At 40.5% G+C, this 23,577-nt stretch overlaps 1 protein-coding gene across 1 annotated transcript in view; it reads left to right on the forward strand.

The window, feature by feature from the left end:
* The window catches only part of VWDE (von Willebrand factor D and EGF domains), a 56,830-nt gene extending 33,253 nt beyond the window's left edge, over positions 1-23,577 (forward strand). The window contains exons 10-30 of the mRNA XM_014937622.1: positions 3,111-3,319; positions 3,792-4,777; positions 6,113-6,249; positions 8,493-8,648; positions 9,303-9,407; positions 9,771-9,885; positions 11,804-12,054; positions 12,172-12,391; positions 13,125-13,262; positions 13,853-13,915; positions 15,001-15,672; positions 15,981-16,076; positions 16,170-16,265; positions 16,747-16,842; positions 18,255-18,350; positions 18,926-19,021; positions 19,658-19,753; positions 19,854-19,949; positions 21,195-21,290; positions 21,950-22,053; positions 23,351-23,577. Of these exons, the coding sequence (XP_014793108.1) occupies positions 3,111-3,319; positions 3,792-4,777; positions 6,113-6,249; positions 8,493-8,648; positions 9,303-9,407; positions 9,771-9,885; positions 11,804-12,054; positions 12,172-12,391; positions 13,125-13,262; positions 13,853-13,915; positions 15,001-15,672; positions 15,981-16,076; positions 16,170-16,265; positions 16,747-16,842; positions 18,255-18,350; positions 18,926-19,021; positions 19,658-19,753; positions 19,854-19,949; positions 21,195-21,290; positions 21,950-22,053; positions 23,351-23,371 (3,945 nt within the window). The 3' untranslated portion in view covers positions 23,372-23,577. The remainder of the gene's footprint in view (positions 1-3,110; positions 3,320-3,791; positions 4,778-6,112; positions 6,250-8,492; positions 8,649-9,302; positions 9,408-9,770; positions 9,886-11,803; positions 12,055-12,171; positions 12,392-13,124; positions 13,263-13,852; positions 13,916-15,000; positions 15,673-15,980; positions 16,077-16,169; positions 16,266-16,746; positions 16,843-18,254; positions 18,351-18,925; positions 19,022-19,657; positions 19,754-19,853; positions 19,950-21,194; positions 21,291-21,949; positions 22,054-23,350) is intronic.

Below are 23,577 nucleotides of genomic sequence, written 5' to 3' on the forward strand. Positions count from 1 at the left end.
TGGCAGAAGCACTTTTCTTCAAGTGGCAGGGTGACAAGAAGAGGATGTGTTGCCTCCACCCTGCTACCCACTCCTCTTGGGAACTTGATAACAGAAGGGAAAAGACAAGCTGCAGTTGCTTCTCTGATAGCACTGAGACTAGGAATAATAATAATAAAGTCACTGAGTTGTCCTAATCTCTCGGTTCCTCCTTCAGTGGAAATTATAGGGATGGCTTCACTGGGCATTTTAACCACTGATACGTTGTGAACAAGCTTTTTTATGAAGCAGTGGTTTTCTGTGATGTGAGCTGGCTGGAAACAGGATGCTGTGATGAAAAAACTGTCTTTTTAAGGTTAAAGTCTGTTGCTACTTTATTTTACAAACTGAGGAAACAACCAGAAAAGGAACTGTCCTTACTGAACGACAGGTAATCCTCTGCAGTCCCAGCAGGGCAGCCATCTGCAGTTTGTCTGCTGGCCCATTATACGTAAAGTAAATCACTATTCTGCAATCAACAATTAACTGTCAAGTGCCATTTATAGCCAAGAGGCTGTTAAACTTGCAGCAAAAGTTTGGAGGTTTTTCTTTCTTTTCTTGCCCCCCTCTCCCACCTCCCCCAAGCCCTTCTCGCTGCTGAATCATTAAATTGGTCATTTTAACTTTGCTTCAGGGAACAGATGGCTAACCCTAAGGAAAAGAAAGAAAAAAGAAAGCCACTATTTATGGTTTACATCTGAAATAATTTTCAAATCTTTGGGAATAAGCACTCCCCATCTTAAGAAAGCAGACCTTTTTAAAAGTATGTGACTTTCTAAATCATTTTGTCAAGGGTACTTAGGCGGTTTTCAGCAGCTGCCCCCCTGCTATGCATCTTATTGCTCTTGCTGCACGGATGTACTGCTCTAGGATGTACAACAAAGGTGGAGAAGTGCCCCCCTGTTCCCTGTCAAAAACAGGGGAAAAAAATATCCAAGTTAAGTTAAAAAAAAAATAATCAAAGAATGGCAGTGGCTTCATGGTTATGTTTCCATTCACAACCATTGTCTGCATGTACTCAGCTCGTGATCCTTCTTTTATTCCATATTTTTCTGCTGTAAAACAGGTTAGGTTTTTTTTTTTTTGATGTAGAGCTGCACAGAGGAAGATATTGTGGTGGTTAAAAAAAAAATAATCAAAGAATGGCAGTGGCTTCATGGTTATGTTTCCATTCACAACCATTGTCTGCATGTACTCAGCTCGTGATCCTTCTTTTATTCCATATTTTTCTGCTGTAAAACAGCTTAGGGTTTTTTTTTTGATGTAGAGCTGCACAGAGGAAGATATGGTGGTGTTTGTTCAGAACAAAATTGTTTGTTGGTTTGTGGGCTGTACTGTTTGGTTTTTCTGATGCAGGAAAACAAGTTGCAGCGTCAAAGTTCTTCAGCGAGAAAGCTGTTTTAAGATAAAGTTGCTGACGTGTGGCAGTACAGTTATTTTATAACCAAAGTGATGCCACACACTGTTCTTTTGATTCCAGGCTCTACGACAATTTTAAAACAGGCACATTTGTTCTCTACAAGAGTACGTCTCGAGATTTTGAAGTTCACGTTCGCCAGTGGGACTGTGGAAGTCTTCTCTACTCAACAGCCTGCAACTGTGGCTTTGTTGCCAAAGAAGGAAGTGATATAATTGCCTTTGACATGTGCAGCGGTCAGCTCCACCAGTCACAGCCACACTTATCTGTAATAAACAGAGACACGACAGGAAGCAATGTCAGAATCACTGAATCCTACCTAGGAAGAAAAGTAACAGTAAGTAGTAAATAATTGCTTGCAGATGTAAGTGATGCTTATCTCAGCAATCATTTATAGCAGTTCACATCAACTTCAGAACTAAAACCTGTTTTATTTTCTGCAGTTAAGCAGTAGCATAATGTTTATTTTACAATCGTGGTCCTTTGGCCAGTGTTTTGCTTGTCAGTGAAAGACGTTGTCCTCAAAAACAAAGTTGTGTCAATGTGCACACCTTTCTGGAGCCACGCTGTCAATCACAGGAGACAAACCTTGTGTGGAAGGTGCAGATTTCAGATTCAATATGCACTTCTTTAGCAGCCCTGACGTTCCAGCACGAGATCTCTGTGTGCTCCATTTTTGCTGGAGCACAGGGAGGCTGTGCATGGAGATAATGAAGTGTGCCAAATGACAGCCACAGAATTAGAAGTGGAGATGCTTTCTCTCAAGTCTGTGGCCCTCGGATAAAACATTCACCTCTGCTTTTCTAATTTCCTGTAGCTTTTCTTTTGTAGATAGAATTGCTGTAGGACTCCACTGAACTTCAGATGAAGCAGAATGTAAGAATGAAGCCCTCAACTGCTCTTTAATCCCTCTGTGTGTCTGGAAGGCAAGCAATAAAAGCAGATATGCCTTTTCACCTTGGGTTTGGCTATTGGGATATATTAAGATGATGTTAGACAATAGAGAAATTAAAAAGATACTTAGGAACCAGAAAAATTAGACTTGCTCAGATTTGTACAGCAAGTTAATGATAGAAACAGCATTTAAACTTGCTGTGGATTTTGTTCTTGAGAATTCTACTATTTCTTTCAAGAGACTGTAAAGTTGTCTGAAATTAAATAATGAATATTTTAAGACTATTCTGAGCTATCTAGAATGTTTAGGATCAGCTTTGCAGGTGGAAATTTACTCTATATTGAGCTACTAACACAGGGACTGACAAAGGGAAAGTTGAGAAAGGTACTGCCAGAGAGTCTATTCCTATTACAAGAATCATCCCTTTCTGTATGCTGGCGTGTGAGGAGTCAGCAGCCCAGCTGATCTTGGATTCTCCATGGTTTTGCAGTCACTGACCTTCCACAATACATCGGCTAACGATGGATGAAGCTTATGGAACTGTATTGCACCATCTAGCTACCTGCTAAGGTTGAGATTTGTTGGGTTTTTATTTACAGGGCTTCACAGGAAGAAGAAATAATGACATGTGTCTGATCCAGAATAGTTAGAGCAAGAACTCAATGGGATGTCTGTTTACACCTGGCCTTTTCCCCTTGTTCGTGCTAACGAGCACACCTGGCTTTATTAAGCAAAATAAAAACCATCTTTTTGATGATGATACCATCAATCTCTTTTCAGGTTTTGTTTTCTTCCGGGGCTTTCGTTCGTGCTGATGTGAGTGACTGGGGAATGAGCATAACTCTTAGGGCACCCAGTTCTGATTACAGACACACCGTGGGACTCTGTGGCACCTTTGATGGAAATGCAGAGAACGACTATCACACCGCGAGTGGGGCAGAAATCCCTAACCATGCCAATGCTCATTTTTCTTTTATTAAGGAATGGAGGTAACAAAATACTTCTGTTTCAATCAAATGTCATCATTTTTTGTTTCAGCCTTTCCTTCGCACTCTTAAAAACTTGTCAAAATAATAATAATGATGATGATGATGATAATAATATCTTCCTAAGTTTTTAAGTTAATATGAGAATGCCATCATTACATTCCATAATCAATTTCAGAGAAAATTGAAACTGAAGTGCCAAAGTAGTATTCAAGTAGTTTGATATACGATTAGTTTGAGTAGGTTTTGAACAAAGTATCGAGATCTACAGAAAATAGCCACTCTTCTCAAGTCTTCTATTAAAAGTTACTCCTGTGGTTTTGTGTTTTAACTGGTCTTTAAGTATAGCTGTGTGTTGCAGATTCTGTGATCTGTACTGTAGTATCCCGCAACAAAAAGCAAAACAGACATTGATGCTATGCTAAAACAACAAAAATAGTTCAGATGCAGCTTCATCTTTTCCTTTCTTTTCTAGAATTTCACCAGGAGACAGCTTGTTTGACAAGACACCTGCTTCTTTAACATCCTCTAGAAAAAGAGTCTTCTGTGACTGTGCACTTGAAGAGGCTGGATTATATCAATCGGTGAATAAACTGGAGACGGTTTCTCAGTCAGAACTTCCTCTCTTTTGTAAAGAAAGTGAGAACGGTAGATTTCTTTCTTTGATACCAGGCCTGGATGTCACTGCTGAGTATCTCGGTCCTGCTGATCTTGTCAGAGGCTTCAAGAAACGTTCATCTGCACGTGAAATGGACACATCTACACTTCTGCGGAGGGAGGATAATCAAACGGAACTTCACCAACCATCACTAGCAAACACGCGTCTCTCTGCAAGCTCAGTGGGAAATCCTGGTGTAAAAAGAGAAGGAACTTCAAGCTCAGGCAGTAGAAGAACTTCTCCCCGTTACAGTAGTCATTTTCCCAAAAGTCAGTCTGTTACGAGTAGGGGGAAGCGCCAAAATTATTACGAATACCACCCGGTATTTCTATTCCAAAGTCTCAGCCAAACAGACCTAGAGGGATATAGTTATTTTTTCCCAGAGGACCATGCCACTGACACAGACCAAAAGTTCCTTCCTTCTTGGCCCACACCTTCTGGCCTCACCGAGTCCAGTGCTTTATTACTGTGCCAGCAGGCAGTAGCTAACTCCAGTATAGGAAGGTCTTGTGGTGGCCTTCTTGACCGGCGAGTAGAGGATGCTATTGACATGTGTGTTAAAGACTTGCTGCTGAAAGACGACCTCAGTTGGGCAGAAGCTTCCTTAGCTCTTCTAGAGAATGAATGCGAGAAAAGACTTGTAGAAGAAATAAATTACAACCGAGAGGAACTTGAAGGGTCAGTTGAGAGCCTCCTTATTGCACTGAAGTGTCCCAGTCTCTGCAGCGGTAACGGGGAATGTGCAGAATGGGGCTGTGCCTGTTTTGAAGGCTACAGCTCCTATGACTGCAGCGTACCGTCTGGTAAGTGGGAGAAAAAAAATGACATTTACTTAAATAACGTTCTCAATGTTTGTGCAACATGCATTTATTTTGCTGCCTTTCTCCCCTGCTTTTGAATACTGACAAGGATTCCCTATGGTGGCCTTGTTTGTCATCCAGCAATTTAGTTCCAGTTTAATACAGCCATAATTGTTTTCTCTTCAGTCTTACTGCTTCCGAAGGGCAAAATACGGGCTTAGTTTCTGGTATGTCAGATTTAAAAAATTTACCACTTGTGAGTTACAATCCAGAGCTTTGCCCCAAGAGGTTAGCTGTGTTTCCACATGCTGGTGTCTTCTGGGAAGATCTGCCACATCCATCCATTCCCTAATTTTTTACAGTCTATGTGATCGCGCTTATTAACTGCATGTTTTTCTCTTTGGTGATGTTACAGCTCTGTAAACTGTTAGAGGTGGGGGGAGCAGAATTGGTCTTGAAGAATAAAGAGGTACAGCAAATAGAGCTGGGCAGGTTTGGGTGATTTCTTTTTTTTCCCCAGTATATAAAACATGCTGTAAAAATTCAGTTAAGCAGGTATACTGGAAAAATATGAGAAGTCAAAACCCTTTTGAAACAAAACCTGTTAATATTTTGTTTTGCAATGGTGGTTTTGTTTTAGCAACTCATTTAAAAGCAAATAGAGAAAGAGGTAAGAGAATAATAAAAATAAATATTTTATTCCCCTTGAAGTCAAATAAACTGGTTTTGCTTCATAAAAACTATCTTTGAGTGTTGTAATATTTGACAGTTAATTTCCTGAAATAATTTCCACCTGAGATGTTTTTAAGCCTTTATGCAATAATTTATAATAGGATCTTTTTGTTTAACTGTAACCTTTCCAGTTCCTATTACTAGGACCTGAGTTTCATTTAGATTTTATTTTGCAAAGTGTGATGCAAAGAAGCATAGATGAGAAAACAGAACACATATTCGCAAGTGTTTTGTTATCAGATTAATATTTTCTCTGCTCATAATATTCAATAGAAGACAAAAGCCTAACTTGAAGGTTAATTTTAAAGGTAAAAAATGTTTCTGCCTTTCTTTAGCTGTGTATGGATTTCACTGTTTGCATAGTTTTGTTAGTTTTTTATTTATATCTCTGTATCTATGTATTTATATATCAATATAGGGATAGATATAAATAGAAAGCTTTTTTAATAGATAGTTACATATATATTTTTATATATGTATATAAAGCTATCTATAGAAACATAGTTTTCTTAGCTGGAGAGAGAAATAAACATATTTCTTAATGTAAATGCACGTGAATGAGTTAATTAATGTACTGACATTCATTGTCTAACCTCTGCTTCGAAGCCCAGGCTCCCGAAATCACGGAGCTGGAGAACGCTGGGCTGTGCGACATCCGACAATACGACTGCACCTCGGTGAGAGCTTTTGGGCACGGCTTCAGGGACTCACTGAATCTGAAATGTGAAATTACCAAATTACAGGTAGGTCCCCCTGAATGGTCGCAATTACTTTTTAAACTTCTCCGAGAAGGAAGGAAAAAAAAAAAAGTCTAACGTATTATTCATTGACGTGGGCACAACCCGATGCTTTAGTAGAAGCTAAAAGCAGAGGCACCCAGCACTTTGCAGCAGACACTCAAGTCTCTGCAAGATTGCCATTTCCTCCGTGATAAGAGAAATAGAAAAATATAATGGGAATGTTCAGCAGGCGAGAGGGCAGTACCAGCACCCGGCAGCTATCCATCAGAAAAGGGCAAGGGCAGCCCTATTAGTAACAACCCCTACATCGTCGTTCCGTTCTTTAAGTGCTTCTGGAGAGGAATTGAAGTACCACTTCTTTGAAAGAGGACAGCGAGGTTAAAGACATTACTAGATTTCTGTCTCGCATCTAATGCTTGAAATAGCCCTTTTATAAACATAATAAATCTGTTACGAAAAGAGAGAGGCATTTTTGACGTGCCGTCTGTTTCCCTGGGGTAGAATATGGCAGCTTTTTAATGATATATGGCAGCTCTACAGCCCAGGTTTGAACAGGAGATTAAAAATGTCGCACTGTAAACTAAAGAATTCAATGGGAAAATTTTGTTCTTGATAAAGAAGTTTTCCTTAGCTAGTTCCAGCTGATGCTAAAATTATTTTGACAGATGAAGAGGTGCTCTCTTAGATTTTTCACAATGTGTATCCGCTCCTCTGCAAGTTGGCTTGAAATGATAAAGTCAAGAGTAAGTTTACACTCCATTAGGTTAAAAGACTTTTATACCGAGCTCACAGTGAAGCAATTATTAGGAGTTCACTTATCACAGTTTGAAATGTCTCGGTTTTAACTCATGGCAAGATATTCTGCTATAACACCCTTTGTGGTGGCGTATTTGGCTCCCAACTACAAAAATGTTCCATTTAATCACTTTTATTGATGATCTTCTCACTGACGAGAGCAGGGTTAGAAAATGAACGCTGCTGCTGTTCTCTGCAGTTGAGGAGGAAGCTGAGAATTTTTTCCATGAAAATACAAAAGAAAGTATGTTTGGGTTTTTTTGGTTTATTCAGTTTTGTTTCTTTAATTTTCAGTAATAATTACTTTATGCAAAAGTCAATGGACTTGCAACAGTATAGACCTCCATGTATTTTGAGATTAAACTTAAATGATCAAAAATTTCATAAAGAGGCTTTTTGGCAGAATTTAGAGCTAATAGACTGAGTTTCTTATTTGTTTATATTTTCACTTTTGAAAGGCTAAATCAGATCCATTTTCTGTGGACTGACCTACCATGTTAGGAAGGGTGTAGGTCTGGTGCGTGATGGTGAAAGAGGTGATTGAGTGTATTCTGTACTGAGGTACCTCAAAGGTGCAGGACTACTGCACATCTCTGAGTAGGGGTTTGGGTAGGACATGGCCAAGGAACCTGTCATTGCACAGATCCAGAATTTACTAAGATTTTTGTAAAGGATGAGAGTATGTTCTATCTCCCTAAAATGAAAATACAGTTTTAGTGCCTTCTTATTTATGTTGAACTGCAGATTTAGTTTTTCTGTGAACCTGATGAATGCTAGTAGATCTAAAGATTTTTTCGGTTTTTTTGAAAGGTTAATGTTTCTGAAAAAAATAGCTGAACTTGCCTCTATCAATAGTCCAGTCAAATAGCATTATCATCCCTAGTCTGTTACCTTCAGCTCTCAAGATGAATCCTTGGATGACTTGTCCATGCTTCAGTTTAGAAGAAGTCTACAGGGTTAATGGTGTAACCTGTTGGTGTGTGCAGGGGCTTAATGGCTAATTGCTGGTATTTCTCCAGCACCTGGACTGATACATGAGCCCTGCCAAAAACCTCATCCGTTCCTTCAACTAAAGCGTGTCCTCTCCTGGGAGCAGAGATGGAGAGGGATAGAGGCATTTATACCTCAGATCAGTGCTGTTAGAGGATCACCCACTGCTTAACCTTACCATCCCTCTCCAGCTGGAAGAACTGCTTGTCCTTGGTGATGCAGTGCCCAGAGGGCCAAGTGGCAGTAAAGACTCCTCTGCCTTTTCTTCCACCGTGGCAGGCTTAGATAGAAATCTATGTGTGCAAATAATGGCATTTAATATTTTCCACTGCATTCTACTCCGGAGACATCAGACTCATTCAAACACTCTGCAATACACGTTTGGTTTTTTTTTTTTCTGTGATGAAGATATTTTCATAATGTATTTAACTGCAAAACAGATTTTCTGTCTTAACATTTAGTACAGTGACAGACAATGGGTTCCTGGAGAACCTCTAAGGATGCCAGCTGCCTTCCAAAACGCCAGGACTGTTGACTGCCAGTTACCAAATGACGACCAGCAGCCTGATGTCATGGATCTGGTTGATGATAAACCCATTGCCCGGTGGCAAATAAAGGTACTCGTAGAAATTTCAAATATTCACTTACAGATACTCCTATTAAGATGAAAATATATTACATAGATATTATCCTTCTTCTAATGGTATTAAAGGTGGAACTCAGCTTGCTTACCTTGGGGTCTCAGTTTCATCACCTAAGATGAAGTGTTGAGTGCCATTTGAGAGCGTTCTCCTGCAAGGGGACTGGTAGATACAGCCTAGGACCTACAGAGGCACACGTTCTTCAGGAGTGGAAGTTAAAGGCCAGGTAGTTCCTCTAGGGGATTTCTTCAGGAGTGGAAGTTAAAGGCCAGGTAGTTCCTCTAGGGGATTTCAAATGGTATTAGTTACATTTATGGGAAAATTGGGTTGAGCCCAGTCTATGTGTATGAAAGCCTGTGTGAGGTAGAAATCTGACCTCTCACACAGACTGAGTCAATAAGGTCAATAGATCCTACACACTATTCAATTTACCCTAAAGGAGACACCTAAGTGTGGTTGGTCAAATATCTGCCTAGACTTATTGGCAAGAATGATTAGATTTCTGATAACTCTTATAAGAGTTTAAACAGCCAAATGTAGGTGTCTCTCAGGAGCTCACGCTAGCAGTCCGTGCTGGTGAATACATTGCTATCTGCCTGGGTTAATCCATCTTTACTGTCCACCTTGCAGATTTCTAATGATGGATTCGTTTATAGCAACTCTAAAACAATGATATTGTATGATGGAGCCTGTCAGACATGTGAACCACAAGAATCTGGGTTATGTACCTTAAAGGTATGTATTTTCTTACTCTCTATGTTTATTTTGAAAATACAGGAAAAAATCTAGACAAATCAGCAGAACTTACCCTGTTCTTGTTTCCAACAGGGATTTTCCATGCACAGAAGCAAATAAGCACAGAAAGAAAATTGGGATGAGACAATTTTGAAATAAAAAAAAAAAAAATTAACAAAGAGCACTTAATCTAATTAACAAATAAACCCAAACATACTGTCAGATGATTAGATTTAAAAACAGCCTCAGCTGTTTAGTGGAAGTGCAGAATAGATTTGATTTTATTTGACACTTTACAAACTCATCCAGATTTGCTGTTTGATAACCAAAAATTAATGAACCTTCTTGTCATTTCTCTAAAAGGAGAAAACATGCAACATAGATGGACTCTGTTACGGTGAAGGTGACACCAACCCAAACAGCCCTTGCTTACTCTGCAGACCTGACCTATCAAAGTTAACTTGGTCGGTTGTTGACAGTAAGTTTTAAATAGTTTTGGGGGTTTTTTTTAATAGCAAGAAGTTGAAAATCTACTAAGATTTTTAATTTATGGAAATAGTGAAATTTTAAGTTTCACTAGTTAAATATTTCATTTAAAGCTTAGTACCAACTACTTTAGCTTGTAATTTGATCTTGGGTTTCCTTTGACATTTCTCCTAATTTCTGAAAATGGTATTTTGTTTTACAGACCATACATGTAGAAGTCAGGCTTTTTTCTTTTTTTTTTTTTTCTTGCCCTTCCCCTCCCCAGTAGCCATTACAAATATCTAATGAAAATTAACACCTCTCAGCCTAATGAGCACCTTGAAGTCTTTTGATAATTGGCACATCTACATCCATAAATGTTTGTCTTCAACATTAGGAATAAAAGGTATTTTCCAACAAATGTCTCTGATACCAATCGAGAACACAAACTGAATTAAATGGCATGTCATATTTATTAGCTGCTTAATATTTGGACATAATCCACGTTGATGGCATAGACACATGACATAAGCAAACATTTGAAAGTATATCCAAGGCTGCCATAGTTTAGTCCAGTTAAAAAATATGCGATGAATAGAAGACCCAAGTCTGGATTCTTCATTTTCTTTCTCCGTAGTACAAAGTTCTAGCCTAGAAGTTGCAGCTCTTTTGGCTCAGATCTTAGCCTTTGGATATACAAATGATACTGTTCCCTTCACAAAACAGGACATCTCTTGGTGCTTCCCTACTAGCCATCCAGGCCGTCCCATGGACCCAAGTCCCTCACATCTCAAACACAAGTGTTCCATCAGTGTTTTCATGGATGAATGTGCTGGCGAGACTCTGCCTGACTTGGGAAGGGTCCTGTATGAGTGGGGCTCCTGATGCCTGTCTTCCTGAATCTTCTCCTAACTCAAACTTTTAGTGAAAGCCAAGGTAGCTCTCCCTATTCCAAAAGAGTGAAACGTGAATGAAATGAAACTCATCCAGCAGTCAGGGAGTCAAGGGGTTTCCACGTTACAGCCACAGACTGGAATTCAGTATCACCAAAGTCAGAAATGGGAGATAAATGTAACCCAAGGGCAATTCCCCCAAACCCAGGAGCACAACCTCTTCTCCAGAGTGGACAACATCAGGAACAGGGTGTCAGAATCTAACTGCTGATTACAGGTTCTTCTCCCTTCATCGTTTCTGCTGCAGTGGGTGGGTTCCTGCTTGGGGCGATCACTTCACTGTAACCCAAAAACTTAGCAATCTTAATCACCTCCCTATGTCCAAACTTCCAAACCTACACTCTCCCCAGGGCTTCTGCTTCTCTCTTTCACAGAACTCATCCTGGTGCTGCAGTTGTATTTGTTTTTACCTGGAGTCTCTAGAAATCTAGTTATTCCTGCCAAACAGGGCAGAGCTCAGCAGTGCAGGCATCTAAATAGACTAAGACTTACCCGTGAGGAAGTTTTTGTGTGGTTGAAACCCCTCCTAGGAACAATGATTGAAGAACTTACTCCATCACCTCACGCTCGGTTTTGTCAAGGTAGTCCCTGCAGCCCATTCCCAAGTCTCACTCAACGATGTCTATTCATTTATTACAGGAAACATCAATAACCTCTGAGTTTTATGGCTTCCAGTATTTTCATCTGCAAACTATCTCTGCGTAGTAAAAATACAGTGGATAAATTCAATAATTTCCCAGTTCTTTCTACGTTTAGACGCACTGCATCCTTACAAGCTGTTCCATAGTATAAGTATTTTCTTGGTTACGTTGTTACAGTTATAATGAAAATATGTTTTTCCTGTGCCATTCAAATGACATTAGAATTTAAGAGAAATAATTACATGTGACTTCCCTAATGGGAGGATATGCTCCTTTTAATTTTTATAAGTATATTGCAACTTTTGCTTAAAAGAGGAAAATATCTCCTTTGTTACAGACAACCAGCCTCCAGTGCTTGAAACTTTTCAGGGTATGCTACAGACTTTTTATGGAGAAGATTTTGTGTATCAGTTTTTGGCTTCAGATCCAGAGGGCTCTGCTATTCATTTCACATTGGATTCTGGTCCGGAAGGTGCCAGTCTTTCCCCTTCAGGTCTCCTTTTGTGGAAAGCTGTGTCAATGAATCTCCATAAATTAACATTTTCTTTGACAGATGACTGCAATGCAAAGACTAAGGTAGAAATAGAGGTAATGAATATTATGGTAAAATGACACCTACTAGTAAGACGTTTAAGATATCTAATTACAAAACTCATAGCTAGTTCATTAAAAGAAGAAAACTGTCTTATTGGGCATGTCTTGTAGGTCAGTGTGAGATCTTGTGATTGCCTCAATAATGGCTCGTGTGTGACAAATGTTAATTTCCCACCTGGAAGTGGAAGATACCTTTGTGTGTGTGTGGCTGGATTTGAAGGAGATCTCTGTCAAGTGAATACTGATGACTGTAGGCTGACCCGGTGTGGTGCTGGCAGATGTGTGGATGGAATAAACAGCTATTACTGTGAATGTCCACCTGGCCTTCAAGGTAAATTGCTACTTTATTTACATATATTTATCACATTTAGTGATACGTAGGAATTTCTAACTTTATATCTACGTTTTGGTTTTAATTTTTGACTGTAAATAGATTAGTGTTAGAGCATGAAGAAATTTTATGGTCTTGTGATAAAGTTATATGATTTTTTTTTTCTTGCATGAATACAAGGGTTGTTTATATTACGAGAGCAAGTTTCCACTGTTCTGCTCTGCAGAGGTGAACTCAGCAACGTGCTGAAACACAGGAGGGGGATGAGTTTGGTTACAGTGTGATTTCTGCTGTGCCTGCAGATGAGCACACAGTCCCCAAACCCATCTTCTCCGTATTCTGCAATGAGCAAGATACTTAAGATGAAAAAATGTGAATAGCAAACCTGGTCAGCTGTACTTATTAGATGCACTGAAATACTTACGTGGTGAAACACAGGAGGGGGATGAGTTTGGTTACAGTGTGATTTCTGCTGTGCCTGCAGATGAGCACACAGTCCCCAAACCCATCTTCTCCGTATTCTGCAATAAGCAAGATATTTAAGATGAAAAAATGTGAATAGCAGACCTGGTCAGCTGTACTTATTAGATGCACTGAAATACTTTCTTGCACTTGATAGATGCCCTTTTTGTATTTCACCACCTGTACACGTTCTGCTTTTATCTTGTATAAACTTACCATCAAAGCCTAGTGACACAGTATTATAAAAAAAATAATCTGTATTTCAATGCAGGTAAAAATTGCGAAGATGATGTAGACGAATGTGAGTCCAGCCCTTGCTTCCCAGGAGTATTTTGCTTCAATACCTTTGGTTCTTACCATTGTGGTCCGTGCCCAAATAATCTGCAAGGAGATGGGAAGTCATGTTACGGTAAAATTATTCGGTTTTCAGATGAATGCTATTATCTTATTATAATTCAGATAAAATATATTTGGTTGTGCTTCATGTTTCTAACATGAACTCAGAACCTTGTTCAGTAATCAGCAAAAGGGGACGGTGTCTCTAATTGCTGGTGGCTGGGACAGAGTCTCAGATGATGACATCAGACTGCATCGGGTCACATAGTTGTAAAACGCTTTTTCAGGTGATTAGAAAAAAATAGATACAAAATACCCCAAGTAGAATGCAATGAAATGGTTTGGGTTTTTTTTTCTGCGTTATTTTCATTTATGAGCTATTATTGATAAAACATTTTTCTATTAGATTGCTTAACGGAAGTATTTACCAAGATCAAGTCACTTGACAAATAAGGTGACCAAACATTTATTTACGGTACAATTACTGAATAACTTGTACTTTAAAAATACTCCATTAAAAACTGTCAAGGAATGTTTTTTACTCTTTTTCTGTTTCTGAATTTTGAGGTTTTTTTAGCTACTAAAACTTTGACCCTGCTTGTAATTTATTTGCAGTTGAAACAAAAGTAGCTTCTAATGTGCCTTTACATCTTTTGTTTTTAGAAAGCTTTGAAGACACTAATGATGAAAAGAAGGATTCCACAGGAGAAATTGGAAGGAATAAAGGTGATTATTTTTTTTCATGAAGAAAATGGAATTTCTGATTCCCATCCTGATAAGTATATAGCTGGCAAATAAAGGTTCTAGTCAGTTTTATGTTATTCACTTTAATTTTTCAGCTTGACTCAATTTAATTCATTACTGGGGCTGTAGTATGATCTGAAAAATGAGACTGAAATGTCAATATCAACAAATCCCTTAGGTCAGCCAAGCCATTTTATTGACAGTGTGATGTACGACGTTCTCACCGTTGCCTTTTGTTTTTGTGACTAACCACTGACGTGAGATGGGTACCGTGGGGATAGGGACATCTGGTAGATGAGATAAGCAAAAGTTTATGGCATTATGTTGAATGCCATTTTCCTGCTTTAACTCAAAGGAAAGGTGAAGGATGTGGTGAGTGAACATCTTAATTCCGAAACTCCGTAAACTCCGTGGCATTTCCAGCTCCGTGCCTGCTGGGGCTTTCTGTGGGGGAATTCTGGTGTCTTTTCCCTTTATCTCTGAGCTGTTAGTGGGGGAGGAGGAAAACTCCCTCCTTCCACTGTCAGTGCTGGATAATTCTTCATCAGCTGCAAAAGGGTTTGATTTTCAGCAAGTATCAGGATGTACATGCTTGTGAGTAAATATCTGCTTCTAGACTATGGGCTTGTTACTGAGACACGCTGCTCAGCCATAAGAAGTATCTCTTCTTTAAATGACATTTTATTTATCTAATTGAAAGCAGAATATGGAGCTGGTAATTTGTTCTGGCAGTAAAGCTGTTTATTGACCCAGTATAGGAAAATCTCTGCTTTCTGCCTTATATATACCTGGTGCTTTCTCCTTACCTTCCAGCCAAGAAAAGGCCATGGTGAAGGTAGGGAAGGACACAGCCAGAATACCTTGGTCTTCTCCAGTTCTGCTAGTTAGGAGTTAGGTTCCACTGCATTCAGATATTCTGATGTAGCACATGGAGAGGCTTCCTGAAGCACAGAAGGAATGGGCTGTACATTTTTCTTTTCAGAAGACATTCCTCACCCTCAGAAGGAAAAAAGAATCTCATAACATTCCTGTACGTTTCCCCCCTCTTTCTTTCTGACATGCTGTAGGTTTTCAACAACCATCCGTTGAGAAGGCTTTAAGCATCTCAAGCTATATTCCCAGTTCTACAGATGTTCCTGAGAGGTTTATTTCTACACAAATGGTCAGTAGCAGCACTCCACCAGCTTCCACTGTAAAAATGATCACCGCTTGGAAGTCACCTAGTTCTCAGAGAAGTGCTTCTGTACAACCTCCTGTTGCTGGAAACGTTGCTCGTGCTCTGGGCACCATCAGTGGTCACCTTGCTAACGTGGAGGAGAGGTCTTCAGCACATGTTGCATCTTCAAGGAGCCAGGCTGTGTCACCTGAGAAGAAAACAAGGGTGCAAGCTGAGGCCTACGGCTACTTTGAGACCGGCAGGAAGACTTCTCCTAGCAGCAGAACAAATATAAGCAAAAGGCTTTCTTTGCCGAGCAAAGTCTTTAAAGGTGGCAAAGCTCACAGAGTTCAGCACCTATTAGCCAAGCACAAAGCGAGCCCTTTACCTTTGGTCCTTGTGGAGGCCACTGCTCCACCAAAACTGCTTCCTGAGGACCTGAGTGAAGTGGTGCTTCCCAGAGCAGTGACCTGTACTGATCTGCCCTGTTTCCCTGGGGTACCTTGTGAGCCGGGTCAGGATGGAAGCGCCAAGTGCGGCCGTTGTCCTTATGGTTATTTTGGGGATGGCTCCTCTTGCAGAGGTAAAGGCTTTGCAGAAAAGAGTCTTGTGACATCTTTATAACAAAGTACATTGTTACTGCGTGATCGGTGAAACAGAGTATTGAATTTTCTCATTTTCATTATTACTATTGGCACAGCCTACAGGCTTTGAGTTGCACGGATGTGCTTAGAAGTATTTTTTCTGAGGTGTCTCATGATCCCCCACTTATGGGCAGAGACCCAGTGGATTCTCTGTGAGCTGTTCATTATGTCAGGCAAGACACAGCTGGGCCAAAATGCCACTTTCATTTCCCTTATTCCTCTCTTTGTTCTCTTCACTGCCTTCCAGCAAGATGTAGACAAACATGTGGCAAAAATATGGAGTGTGTGGCACCCAATATTTGCAGATGCAAGCCTGGTTACGCTGGTTCTAACTGTCAGGCTGGTGAGTATGGCACTTTGGTTTAGCCTGCGGTAACTCATTTCTACAAATTCATGGTTTGAAGATCGCTGTTGATTTTTTTTTTTTTTTGCCCAGCTCTATGCAAACCTGATTGCAAAAACCATGGGAAATGCATTAAGCCCAACGTCTGTGAATGTCTGCCAGGGTACGGTGGCTCCGCTTGTGAGGAAGGTAAATAGAATATTTTTCGCCTTTGAAACCATAAATACCCAAAGGATGCTGCAAATAACTTCCATGACACTTCATTCTGACAGAAGAGGTGTGTTCATTTTACTTTTACTTAAACAGAACTCTTTGAGGTGGCATATACCCTGCTTTTTTTTGATATATATGTTGTTTGTGATTGGATATTCCTAAATTGAGCTTTTGCAGTAAGTAGAGGAGTTCACCAGCGCATGTCGATGCCTCTAAACTCAACACTCCCAAAGTCCTGTCTGGAAATGGTCTGGAGATTTCTTTTCAGGGTGGCTACCACCATTAGCATTCCTTCTTGTTACTTATTCTTGTCAAAAGGCATTGCACACATCTCCTTATTTTATTTCCAGTTCTTTGCTCGCTGTCAGTTATTAACATTTCCCTTTTTCTAAAGCCCACCCGACCCGTGCATCTTTTTAGAGGTGGTTTCTTGAACAGTGCAATTCTGTGTCTGCAGCTCACTGTAACCCCCCCTGTCAGAACGGAGGCACCTGCTTGGCCAGAAATCTCTGCACCTGCCCCTACGGCTTCGTGGGACCAAGATGTGACACAAGTGAGCACAAACACCTATGGGGAGAACAAACACCCTTCCTCCTGTTCGTCAGGAGAAAGAAAGCAAATTTAGGGCTTAAATTTTGGATGAACTCTGTCTAATGCCAACAAATGACATCATACCTTTGCCTCTTTGAAGGCTCCCGTACTTGGGCTTTTCAAACATTAGCTAGCACTGTAAAAATTGCAAATATTTTATTAGTTAGGATTGACGAAGGTGGAAACCTTGAGCATGCTGCGCGTGTGATACTACCTTTAGGACAGACACAGATGTTTAATATGGCCTTACAGCTTTTTACCTTCTAGCATCTGAAACTGGTGAGACACTGGGGTACAGTCAGAAGTTGGTGTCAGTGAATAGTGAGGCAGAGAAACTGGGAAACTGAGTTCAGAACCACATTATGGGGTCTTTTTTTTCTTTTTTTTTTACCTGGCATGGAAATTGGAAAACTTGCTGTGATCATAGCTGAGAAATTGAAATTAGTTAGTCTTACATACATTATCTTTTATATATCAAATTCTACATGTTGCAATTTGGCAACTCCCAATTTTTACCTGGCATGAAAATCGGAAAATTTGCTGTGATCATGGCTGAAAAATTGAAATTAGTTAGTCTTACATAAATCATCTTTTATATATCGAATTTTACATGTTGCAATTTGGCAACTCCCAATTTTGGGTAGATTTCATCCTGGTAATTTTTATCATCCAGACTCCAAATGTAGAGATGCTGTTTCTAGACCCTTTACCTAAATGTGCCACTGCTTTACTGACCATGAATTGAGAAAGTTCTTTGTTCTTTTCCTCCGCAAATCCCAGAGCTCTTCGTTCTCAGTTTTTCTTATTCTAGTTTCAATTCAATTAAAAAAAAAATAATAATGCTGCTCTTTTTTAAGCAATACTAAAGAGGATTAGATGTTGTCCTGAAGAAGTGATTCGTGGTTTTCCCCAGCCATGAAATGTTAATGTCTTTGCTTGTTAGTCTGGTGTCACTCTCTGCACGCAGCTGCAATTGCTGGAGTAGAGGACACTTGCATGAACTTTCTTGGAGTCCATCAAATCCATCATGTAACGTGGTCTGTTTGTCTCTTAATATTGAATTTTCCTTTTCTTTAAATTTAATTTGAAATTTTCTGGATTTTTAACAGTGAATATAACCAGGCCCTGGATAATTTCATGGAAAGATATTTTATTTACTTTTATAGCCTAGTGTTAGCTTATTTATGACTTTGAGACTGAATTAACCTGTCCAGCAATTCCTCTTCTCCTAATGGGATTGTATGGTATTTCAGCATTACATTTTAGGAAAGAACTGGAAAATGAATCAAGCACGATTTGTAACGTATCTATTTCTCTCTCTCCTTCCCCCTCCCAACTTTTCTCCTTTGTTTTTGCCCAACTTCCCACATGTAGTGGTTTGCAACAGGCACTGTGAAAACGGTGGGGAATGTCTAACTCCAGACATCTGCCAGTGCAAACCTGGGTGGTACGGCCCGACGTGCGCTACAGGTAACGCTCCTGCCACTGCCACCTCCCTGGGACCTCCCAGACTTTGAAATTTGGGACCGTGTGGCTCAGCTGGCAGCAACCTCTCTGCATGTTGGTTCCACTGCCAGCAGCATCCCTAGAAAGTCTAATGCTGATCCTAAAATTTCGGGTAAAGATTTTATGTGAATGGGCCAGTCTTTTTTTGTCAGTGCTGCCCAGTGACAGGACAAGAGGGAATGGGCACAAACTAGAACATGGGAAGTTCCATCTAAACATGAAGAGGAACTTCTCTCCTTTGAGGGTGGCAGAGCCCTGGCAGAGGCTGCCCAGAGAGGTGGTGGAGTCTCCTTCTCTGGAGACATTCAAACCCCACCTGGACACGTTCCTGTGGGACCTGCTCTGGGTGGACCTGCTTTGGCAGGGGGTTGGACTGGGTGATCTTCAGAGGTCCCTTCCAACCCCTGTGAGTCTGTGATTGTGGTGCTACCTGCAGTTATCTGAGGTGTTTAAATTCCTGTCCCTGCAACAGAAGTACCTATTTTATAGACTTTGTTTGGATGTCACCCTTCCCACTCCTCCTGACCCTGTTTCCACAGCAATGTGTGACCCTGTGTGTCTCAACGGTGGTTCCTGTACTAAGCCAGATGTTTGCCTCTGTCCACGTGGATTCTTTGGTGCCCAGTGTCAGAATGGTAATTCTAATTTTTCCCCCCCCTCCCCTCTTCGCTGCCGTGATGAGCAAATCTGTGAGAAAACATTGTTACCTTAAGATACAAAATTCACAATCAAGTCACTGAGAAGCGGTGCACAAAAGAGATTACATTATTTTTTAGATTTGATAGCTGGTTCAGTGAATGTCCAAGGAGAAGGGAGACTCAAAATTTGCCTTGGCTTCCACTCAGCTTTTTGAGCAGTTTTTTGAACTTCTGAACTAGTTCCACTGGGGACTCTATATCAGGGAATGTAGTGACAGGACAAGGCGTCTGGTTTTGAATTGAAAGAGGGGAGATTTAGACTGGATCTTAGGAAGAACTTCTTTGCTGTGAGGGTGGTGAGAGCCTGGCCCAGGTTGCCCAGAGAAGCTGTGGCTGCCCCATCCCTGGAGGGGTTCAAGGCCAGGCTGGATGGGGCTTGGAGCAACCTGGTCTGGTGGGAGGTGTCCCTGCCCAGGGCAGGGGGTTGGAACTGGATGATCTTTAAGGTCCCTTCCAACCCAAACCATTCTGTGTGTCTGTGATCGTATGTTAGGTAGTTCTGGTTCCTTGTGTACAAACACAGTTGCCAACCTTGTTCTCTTTTTATCTTTTCCTCCTATTTGTATCTTTTAGCTGTCTGCAGCCCCCCTTGTAAGAACGGTGGTCATTGCATGAGAAATAACATCTGTACTTGTCCTGATGGGTACACAGGCAGAAGATGTGAAAAAAGTAAGCCAGTGTTAAAAGCATTCCGGGATCTGCAAGTAACGAATAAATTATTCTGCAATCAGTTAAATATACTAAACAGCAGGTGATTTTCATTTTTAAGGTGTCTGCGAGCCAAGGTGTATGAATGGAGGAAGGTGTGTGGGGCCAAACGTCTGCTCCTGTCCTTCAGGATGGAGAGGAAAAAGATGTAACACTCGTAAGTATCTTGTAGTTAATAGGAAAACCGTAACTTAAAAGTAGTATATGTCTAAAGGACAGCTCTGCTCACACAGGTAATATGAAGTTAGTGCCAAAGAACTCAAGAATATACACATATTGAAAAAATAATGGCCTATGATTTGGCAGCAAAATTTAGGATGGAGAACTAATGCCACACAGTTCTTAGGCTAAACCACGAGACCAAAATATCTCTTAAATACTTGTATGGCAAATGATACTTGTTTCTCTCTCAATTCATGTCTAAATAAGAAACATCTGTGTTTCTGCAAAGAGCTGAGTCTAAAGAAAATTGAAAAGCATTTCAATTTGTGCTGTAGGATGTATTTCTTTAATAGAAAGAGAAGTACAGTGAAAGGTTGGAAAACTGTGGAAGCATAGTGGGAAATGATTGGAATAGAAGATGCAGTGGGCACAAGCTCTTTAGGAAAGATGGAAATAGGAGTGTGATGGTAGCAGAGCTGTGGGACACCTTGCATCCCAATGGAAATATCCATGGTGCATAAATAGAACGTGGCAGTGGGGATAAAAGCAGAGTGGGCAGGAAAATCAGCATGAGGATGGGTGGTAGAAATCCAACAGATAAAGTGTTGGTGTCTGCCATGGTACCCACCCGAGGCTCAGGTACTGACATGGCCAATGAGCTCTCTAATGGCTCGGAGGAAATACAATTTTCCCTGTATTTCTCTGTAATTATTGGAAAGTTTTATTGAAAAAATTATTACCCATATTGACAGGGGTGAGATCTTCTTGGACACTGTGGAAGTAAGATTTGATGATCAACTAGTCAGTTAACCAGTGAGAAATAATAGTGGGTTAGATTATGGCTTAATAAGCCGGGATGAATGTGCAGAAAAATGGGTCATAGGAAATAACTTTGGATCAAATGCTCACGAGTTGATTCACTGCATGTAAATTGCACAATAGACAAAAGATCTGTCACTAAGGTGTGGGTTTTAAGAAGGTACATTTGGAAAAAAACAAACCAAAGTCATTTAGTGGTGCTGACAATTCAGTATTTTGGGCTTTTGTAGTGATCTCTGATGCATCAGAACATCTCAATGTACGCTCCAGCTGTTGGGCTTTCTGTTTCTAGTTGTTGATCCTAGATAGATTTTCAGTGAATTTGGTGACTCAAGCACTCAACCACTTGTGGGCATCCTGAAATGTAGATAATAACTAATAGTCACTTGGGATGTAACCAAACTCTGTGATGTCTGTCCAGCAATCTGTCTTCAGGAATGTAAGAACGGTGGGGAGTGTATTGGACCAAGCACGTGTCACTGTCCTCCGCAGTGGGAAGGAATCCAGTGTCAAACACGTAAGAATGTTGAGACCTGAAACCTCTTAGCACTGTTAAGAATACTTCAGCAATACATAGAGCCTAGAAGTCCTGCACCTTGCTTGTATTTTAACCCAAATCTGTGTCAAAGGAAGGATAAAGAGTAGAGATTCCTTCGCTTGTTCTGAAACCTTCGAGAAGAATGTAGAACCATAGAATTGCCCAGGTTGGAAGGGACCTTTCAGATCATCGAGTCCAACCATGAACCTAACACTGACAAAAAACATCACTAACCCATGTCTCTAAGCACTATGTCAACCCATCTTTTGAACACCTCCAGGGATGGTGCCTCAACCACCTCCCCGGGTAGCCAAGGCTTTTGTTCTTCTGCTCTAACAGCCCTGAGAGGCTTGAAATAATGGTATGCATTAAAAACCACCTTACTCATGTCCCTGTCTCACCTTCCTTCATGCCCTCAGCATGTTCCCATAATTCTGCATCAAAGCACGTCGTGGGTGGGAGGGACATCAGAACATTGTCAGCTCCATATGAAGCTTCCATAGATTGAGGGGGGTTTCCCTGTGCAAATACCTAGCAAAAAGCAGGCAGAATAGGTATATAGAGATAGCAGCCACTTTGCCTTCACCAAGTTGTTTCCATGACTAAGGCCACATGCCTCTCTCTCTCTCTCACCTTAGCTGTGTGCAACCAGCAGTGTCTGTTTGGAGGCAAGTGCGTGCTGCCCAACGTCTGCTCCTGCCGTCCCGGCTACACCGGGGTCCTCTGCGGGAAGAAAATTCAGGTACATATAGAGTCAAAACACCCATCACAGATACAGCAGTTTGGGAATCACTCTCCAGTCAACCCTCGTCCAGCGAAGCAGCATGAAATACCCCAGATGTGATTGTCTCATTTCTTCCTCTCAGTCTCCAGTGAGGGGAGAAATGCACAGAATCCCTAAGAGCTGTTCCAGTAATTTATAGGGAAGAGCATCCCGCTGCTGCCTTTCTCAGCTTGCGTGGGGTCAAGCCCTGTTCCTTCTCCACTAACTCCATGTCACCCAGCTCATCCCTGCTCCTGCCCATTGCCCTGTTTTATCCCATAATCTCCTGTTGCCTTCCTTTGCCTGCGTGCCAACAGTCACTCACTGGAGTCATTTAATTAAACATCTCCTTACAACTAACCTTTTTTTTTGCGGTGTCTCAAGCAGAAACCGTTCTACTCTTCTCGCACCATGGTATTTCTTTTCTTCTCATTTCAGCACATTTAGACACTTTTCTGGTGCCAGTAGGACTCTTTGGTGGCACTGGGACATGGCCTGGCTAATTTTGGCGCTGCGTGTGGGTGCTGGTCCTTTATGGGACACCTTTATTTCACACCACTGCTCACACCTATACTCTTTTTTCTTTTAAAAACCAATTCCCTCTTCGGTCTCCTGCTGCAGCCAAAATAACATCTTCTACCCTTCCCATCTTGCCTTTGCTTTACATTATGTCTTTTAATATCAAACCTGCAACGGGACTGCTAGATGCACAGGTATTTTTAGGGAGAAATGGGTAAAAACCCAGGGAAGACAGCAATAGTTTAACTTTCATCCAGCCTCAGTTTCTCCCAGTTGAAACTACTCGGAGTTCAGATCTTTTTTTCCACTTTATCAAGTCGGAAATACAATGCCAATCCCATCTGTGCTCAGACAGCAGAGAACTACAGATGGGGCAAATATGTTTAAGAAACTGAAACTATTAATAAATGCTGTTATACACTATAAAACTACGCATCCTGTAAATATAAGACTATAATGTTTGCAATAGGGATTTCCAAAATGCGATCTAAAAAAAAGACATAATTTTAAGTGCTTACATAAACATATTCTGTAAAGCATTACTATAATTTTAATCTAAAGAATATTTTGCTGTAGGATACGCTGACCAAAATGGCACATTTTCTTAAAGAAATAAAGAAGCTCTATCCACAAATTTAACTTAATATGTTTCTGCATATCAGGAAAGCAGACATTCATTAAAATCATTTCTTAAACTTTACCATAAAAAGGGGCTGCATCATTAAAGTGTCTTTTTACCTTTTTTTTTTCCTTCAAGGTCCAAAGGCGTAATGGTTGAAGAAGAGAAGTCTAACAATTAAAGAGCAGTGCTGCGTGGATGTGTGGGACTTGAAAACAGGAAGGATGTTGAAGGCAATTGCAGAGTTTATTTAAATGAAAGGAATATCCCGAAGCATTATTTTAAAAGATTGTATTAGTCATGAAGTTTGGTGAACTTCAATGCAACAATCTTGTAGTCATTAAAATATATGTATATTTCTATAA

This window comes from Calidris pugnax, unplaced genomic scaffold (assembly GCF_001431845.1).
Source record: "Calidris pugnax isolate Ruff unplaced genomic scaffold, ASM143184v1 scaffold11, whole genome shotgun sequence".
NCBI classification, from domain to species: domain Eukaryota; kingdom Metazoa; phylum Chordata; class Aves; order Charadriiformes; family Scolopacidae; genus Calidris; species Calidris pugnax.